General features: G+C 40.0%; 1 protein-coding gene across 1 annotated transcript in view; it reads left to right on the forward strand.

The window, feature by feature from the left end:
• The window catches only part of LOC122263898 (insulin-like peptide receptor), a 343647-nt gene that overhangs the window by 324436 nt on the left and 11711 nt on the right, over nucleotides 1–7500 (forward strand). Inside the window, exons 22-25 of the mRNA XM_086550549.1 lie at nucleotides 66–231; nucleotides 3256–3478; nucleotides 6473–6608; nucleotides 7092–7260. Coding sequence (XP_086406675.1) covers nucleotides 66–231; nucleotides 3256–3478; nucleotides 6473–6608; nucleotides 7092–7260 — 694 coding nt within the window. The remainder of the gene's footprint in view (nucleotides 1–65; nucleotides 232–3255; nucleotides 3479–6472; nucleotides 6609–7091; nucleotides 7261–7500) is intronic.

Here is a 7500-nt window from a genome sequence, read left to right on the forward strand (position 1 = left end):
CCCACATTTTTTCTCGCCTCTTCCTTATTCGTAATCCCTTTTCCCTCCTATTCCTCCTTCTACAGGATGACACCCTCTCGACGGACTTCTCTCTGGCCCTTATATCCTCACTTCTGGGGATTTTAGGTGCCATCCTAGCTGCCATAACCTGCTACTGCTGGAGACAATACCGCACCCGCCGCGCCATTCCCGATACTATCGAAAAAGTGGACATCAACCCCTATTATAGAGGTGAGTGTGTGACGCCATCTGTGGGTGGTGCGTTGAACTAATCGAGGTGTTTGATTTTGTTTTCCTTTGATTATTTTGTTAGTATTTTTTTCCTTGTTTTTGTTATTTGTGGTATGATTAGAATTAAGACTTTTATTACCGTTATTGTAATCATTATTATCATTATTGCTCTTGTAATTGAAAGCATGAGTTAGAGAGACAATATGAATATATTATAAGCCATATAAGCATTTATTTTCTTTTTCTTTTTCTATTCCATCGGGATTGTAACCTTTGACCTTCTATTATCAATTGCAACAGATCTATAATCAAACGAACGATAATCCGTACAAACGAGTTACTGATATATTGATAAAAAACCTGAACGATCAATTCTGGAATCTCAGAGAGATTTCGAAATCTTTCATTCACAATACAGTATTGTTATTAATATTTTCATTATTTTTATCAATATCATTATCCTTACCTTGTTCTTGTTTTTATCATCATTATCATTCATTATTATAATTATCATTGTGATAATGATTATTATTATTACTACCACTATCATTATCATTATTATTATCAATATTATATGTTTGTGTGTGTGTGTGTTCTCATAAAAGGAAATAAGGTTAAAATGTCAAGTATTCAAAGCGTAGGTTGTCACGCCCACACGCAACAATGAAAATGTAATATTCGTATTTTGAAATACTCAAAGTGCTGAATATAAAGCATCAAAATGTAATGTAATGTATTCATATCCGTTTTCTCTGCATTATTTGGCAACATTTTCTTTCTTAAAAATAAAAATGAAAAATAGAAAAATTAAAAAAAAATAAAACAATAGTTAAAAAAAAATCATAAAAAATAAATTAAAAAATCATTAAAAAAAATCATAAAATAATAGTCACTGGGAATATCTTGCAACTATTTTCCTATACTCGCATGTTGAAAGAAGTATTGCAAGTATTGCAATCGAGGCAGAATTCAACAATACATGAGCAACGCAACGAACACTTTGACATAAGTAAAAAGCCTCAAAAAGATATTTGTCTTTTCCGATCAGTGTGAAATGGGCATAATTATTTCTGCAGTATTGCATATTGAAAGGAAGGGCGCATTTCAATGGATTTTGTTACTCTGAAGATGTTGCAATGAATATTAGGAAAAAGTCATGATTTTTCATATGTCAAAAGCAATTACAAATATCAATCCTTTATCTCAAAATGTCATGTTTTTTTTTTTTTTTTTTTTTTTTTTTTTACAGTTCTTATCTTATCACGAGTCTCAAAACTTAGGCACTTGAGCCAAAAAAATCATCTAGTTCGTTTTTCAGTTGTCTCAATCTGTGTCTCCTAAATTCAACAGCGAATGTCGCAAAATTTATTGCACGGATTTTGATTTCGAGATTTCCTTGCAAGTTGACGTGGCAGAAAGAGGGTGGGGAAAATATTATCCATTTAATTTTTTGGATGGGAGTTTCCTGGGAGTGACTCTCGATGCTAGTTTATCATGGGCATTTTCATTGCAAATTATAGAATTAATGTTTTTTTTTTTTTTTTCTTTCTTTTTTCTTTTTTATATATATATATCAATATTGTAAGACAAAATAAATACAATGTCCATTTGTAAACACTACATATACTATTATCTTTATCATACATACACACATACACCCACACGCACACATACGCACACGAACACTCACACACACACATACACACACACACATACTCTCTATCTCTCTCTCACACACACACACACACACACTCACACACACACACAAACACCCATGGTATTCATTGCGCAATCACAATCCACATACTAAAGCGGCTTTCTTGAAAAAACAACAACAACAAAAAAACAGTCAACATCATTGTTATACACAAACAACTCATATAGTGGCTGTTATTAATTAAACACAAACGCATCCCCCCCCCCCCCCTCTCTCTGTTTACCCAACCCCTTCCACTCAACCTCCACTCCCTGCCTCCACCCACTCCATTCTATCTACCTTCCTATCCCTTACCCCAACTCTTTCACTCCACCCTGTTCATCTCCCTTACCCCCTACTCTTCACCTCCACCCGTTTCACTCTTCCACTCATCTTCACTCCTTCAACTCCACTCTCACCTCCACCCTTTCCATCCTCATCCCCATCCCTTCCTCCCCAACCCCTCCCCCTTCCTATCCCCATCTCTTCCTCCCCTTCCACCCCTTTCACCCCCTTTACCCCTATCCTCCCCCCTTCCCTACCTTCGACTCAATTTCCCCCCACTTATCCCCCATCCTCCCCCCATCACTACCTTCCACCCCCATCCACTTCCACTTATCCCCTCTCTCCCCCCCCACTTTCCTTCCCCCATCTTCCTCCCCATCCCTACCTTCACCCCTATATCTCCCCATCCTTCCCCCACTTACCCCCACCTTCCCTCCCCTCCAACCCTACCTTCACCCCAACCTCCCCCATATCCCCCCACTTACCCCCCATCCCTACCTTCCACCCCACCCACCCCCCATCCTCCCCCCAACCTTCCACTCCCCTTCCACCCCACCCACCCCCCATCCTCCCCCCAACCTTCCACTCCCCTTCCACCCCACCCACCCCCCATCCTCCCCCAACCTTCCCCTCCCCTTCCCCCCCACCCACCCCCCCCCCTCCCCCCAACCTTCCCCTCCCCTTCCACCCCACCCACCCCCCATCCTCCCCCCAACCTTCCACTCCCCTTCCACCCCACCCACCCCCCATCCTCCCCCCAACCTTCCACTCCCCTTCCCTCCCTCCCATCCCTACCTTCCAACCCCCATCCTCCCCCCTTCCCTATCTTTACCCCTATATCCCCCCATCCTTCCCCCACCTTCCCCCCATCCCTAACTTCACCCCACCCTCCCCCATATCCCCCCATTCTTCCCCCACCCTCCCCCATACCCCCCATCCCCACCTTCCACCCCTATACACCCCCAATACCCCCCCACTTACCCCCACAACCCCCCCAATACCCCCAATACCCCCCCATCCACCCCCCAATACCCCCCCTCCAGAGGGTTTCGCCCCCGCCGAGATGTTCCGCGACGACTTCATCTTCTGGCGCGACGACCTCCGCGTCCACTTCGACCAGCCGCTCGGTCACGGCTTCTTCGGGATGGTCTTCCGGGGCGACCTGACCAAGGACGGCAGCGAGGTCCAGGTGGCGGTGAAGACGCACAGCGAGATGGCTTCCACGGACGAGATCCTACAGTTCCTGAAGGAGGCCGCCGTTATGCAGTCAGTGCAGAGGTTTTGCTTTTTTCTTTTTTTTTCGTTTTTTTTTCGTTTTTTGTCTGTCTTTATTTTCTTTTTTCTTTTTCTTTTTAGTTTTTATTATCATTATTATTATTTACTTTTTAAGTTTTTGTTATCTTTCTTTTTTGGGGGGGTATTTTTTTAAGTCTGTCTTTTTTTTTTCTTTTTTCTTTTTTTTCTCACTATTGTTTTCTCTCTCTCTCTCTCTCTCTTCCTCTCTTTCTCCTTCTCTTCTACGTCGTCTTCTTTTTTTCTTCGTCTCCATTTTCTTCCGCTTTACCTTTTTCTTCGTCTTCTCCTTTTCCTCTTCGTCTTCATTTTTTAACGATTCCTTATCCCCTCTTATTCTTATTCTTCTTTTTCTTTTTATATTTTCTTCTTCATTTTACTTCTTCTTCTAGTTCACGCGTTTCTCTTTTCCATTTCCTTCTTTTCTTCTTCTTCTTCTGCTTCTCTGCTTTTCCTTTGTTATTTCCATTTGCACATTATTTCATCTTCTCTGACTTCTTTTATTCCCTATGTTATCATCATCTCCTTCCATTCACCATCTTCTTCCATTCCCTTCCTTCTCTTTCTCTCAATTTATTCACTGTTCTCTCACTTTATTCTTGTTCACGTTTCTATGTTTCTATGCTCATCTCATTCGCTATTGATATGAAATGAATATAGCAATGACATGATTCCTATTGTAATCCTATTATCATTCTTATTATTATAGTGTTATGATTTATATCACATTCCTTAATAATCATGAAGTTAAAGTACGCTCGAAGTTGAAGTTGAAGTTAGTTGAGTCTTAATGATATGGGATGAATGAGACTTTATATTAATTCTATCAATTAAAAAGTACATTCCGGATGAGTAGGATTTATTTACAATATCAATCAAGGATTCCTAATCAGGTTTTTTTCCCCGAGAATCATTGAATTAATCTGTAGGATTATATGAAATGAAATAGATATGTTGAAATAGGATAATAAGGCTAAGTTTTATACTGAAGTGGAATGTTATATTGACTCTGAAATTCAAGATATCGTGTGAGGTATCGTGTGTATATATACATACATACATACATACATATATATATATATATATATATATATATATATATATATATATATATATATATATATATCTGTGTGTGTGTGTGTGTGTGTGTGTGTGTGTGGGTGGGGGTGTATAAATATTATATATATATATATATATATATATATATATATATATATATATATATATATATATATATATATATGTATATATACATATATATACATATATATATATATATATATATACATATATATGCATATATATATATATATATATACATATATATACATATATATACATATATATACATATATATACATATATATACATATATATACACACACACATATATATATATATATATATATATATATATATATATATATATATATATATATATATCTTCTTGTTTGTTGTGTGTGTGTGTGTGTGTGTGTGTGTGTGTGTGTGTGTGTGTGTGTGTGTGTGTGTGTGTGTGTGTGTGTGTGTGTGTGTGTGTGTTTTCTAGAGGTAGGGGTTCCCTGAAATATGAACGATTCTTTCAAGGATTCCTCCAAGGTGTAAATGTTCGAAATTACTAACATAGACAGATTGATATATAAGTAAATCAATAAGCCAAAAAATAAATAAATAAAAATAAAAAAATAAAAATGAAAATAAAAATAAAACGATAAATGGACATTATCATGAAATAATCAGTAACAGCTGCTGAGAGTATTCATTCAGTCAAGCATTCAGACGTTATGATTCATGCACGTTTATATGAAAATAAACTAACTTCAGAAATCCGTCTAGCTGTGACGGAGATGAAGCCAAATCATTCGCTCAAGTGAAGATAAAACGCCGGCTAAAATCATGCAAAGTTTAAGACCATCTAAAATACCCCCCCTACCCACCCCTAGACACCCCCTCCACCCCCTTCACCCCGAACACAACAGCACAATGAAATCTTAAACGACATCAAAAGAATGCCAGCCAAAGTGACGGAATTTATCAGACTCAAGCGCAGTGCCAGTCACGAGAGGAGAGTCAGTGCCAGCACTATACGGGATGCCAGACTATGCCTTGCTGGCAGAGGCATGCATGCAAGCGCTTGTGAGATGATGACGCACCCTTTCACCCTTTTTTTGTTTTTTGTTGTTGTGTTTTTTTTGTTGGGGGGTAGGGATGTGATTCCGAAAGATATAAATACTCTGATTTCCGAATTAAATTACGGGGATTGAAGACCGTAAACAAACAAGCATATTGCGAAACGGGGAAAATCACCGAATCGAAAATATGATTACGAACTTTAGTATTTACTTAGTATTGTATATCTGCCACATCCTATGAAGGGTGTGGGAGGTCGGGGGTCTGTTGGCAGCCGAAAGGTCTGTTATGCCAAGTGCGTTCCCCTCGCCTGTCACGGTGCGTCTCAGGGTGTCTTTGTCATAAACTTCTTTTGTTTGTCTGTCTTTGTGATCTTGGGAAGTTAAGCGAAGTGTTGTTCAGTTTTTTCTTCCTTCCCCTCTTTCTTATTGCCGTTGTTACTGTATGACTTTGGTTATTGATATGAGATCTATAATTATTATCATTATTGCTATAATTATTATCATTTCGGTATTGTCTGTTCACGTCCTGATGAACATTTCTCGGAGACTAACAGAGCAAGTCAGTCCTAATTAGTTTAATTATTGTCATATTTATCATTTCTCCCATGCCAAAAGAGAGAGAGAGAGAGAGAGAGAGAGAGAGAGAAAGAGAGAGAGAGAGAGAGAGAGAGAAAGAGAAAAAGAAAGAAAGAGAGAGAGAAAGCGAGCCCACAAAAGCACAAACACACCTATGCATACAAGAAATAACCCTCCTCTTCTTCCTAAAATAACTACTTCCACTTACAAGTACTCCGACATTTTATTACAAATCTATCCCTTCTCCTAATCCAAAAAGGAACATCTGCTGTAACCACGTAGTGCGACTTCTGGGCGTTGTGGGGGACTACGCGCCCGTGTTCGTGGTGATGGAACTCATGCAAGAGGGAGACCTGAAATCTTTCCTCAAGAAGCATTCGATTCCACATTACCAGGTTGGTGATTTGTGGGCGTCTGTGTGGGCGTGGGTGTAGGTGTGTGGGTGTGGGTGTGTGGGGGATTGTGTGTAGGTGTGGGGGGTTGTGTGGGGGTGGGTGTGTGTTTGTGGGGGGGGGTGTAGGTGTGGGGGGGGGTTTGTTTGTGTGTGTGGGTGTGTGTGTGTTTGTGTTGTGTTGTGTGGGTGTTTGTTTGTTTGTGGGTGTTTGTTTTTGTGTGGGTGTTCGTTTGTTTGTTTGTGTGTTTGTGGGTGTTTGTTTTTGTGTGTCTGTTTTGTGGGTGTTTGTTTGTGTGTTTGTGTATGTGTGTGTATATGTGTGTGTGTGTGTGATATGTTGCGTGTGCGTTTTAATTTGGGTTATGCTGTACGTAGTGCTGCCTCGCGTTTGTGCTAAAATGACTTATGTGTTGTGCCGTAGTGTACCGTGTGCTATGATGTCTTTACACACAACGTTCACAAAATCCACTTTCCCTCCACCCAGCTGATCGAGATGGCCGTGGAGGCTGCAGACGGCATGGCATACCTGGCATCACAGAAGTTGGTGCATAGAGACCTCGCCGCCAGGAACTGCATGCTAGACCACAACCTCACGCTCAAAATAGGGGACTTTGGTCTCACGAGGAACCTCAAATCTGATTACTATAGGAAAGGTACGTTCGTGTTTAGATAAGCATCTGATTACTATAGGAAAGGTCCGTTCGCGCTAAGATAAGTTGCTGTATTCCAAGTCCCTAGCATGCAGAGTACATGCATGACATGAACTTGCCGTGTTTGGTATTCTAGAAGCGTGGCAAAGTCGTGGAAAGTATTGGAACAATCGTGGAAACTCCGTGACATGGGTGTAGGCCTATCACGATAGTTACACGGGTGAAAAGTCATATTTTTACTGT

Source organism: Penaeus japonicus, unplaced genomic scaffold (assembly GCF_977035675.1).
Source record: "Penaeus japonicus unplaced genomic scaffold, GWHDUDI00000001_assembly GWHDUDI00000024, whole genome shotgun sequence".
Lineage (NCBI taxonomy): Eukaryota > Metazoa > Arthropoda > Malacostraca > Decapoda > Penaeidae > Penaeus > Penaeus japonicus.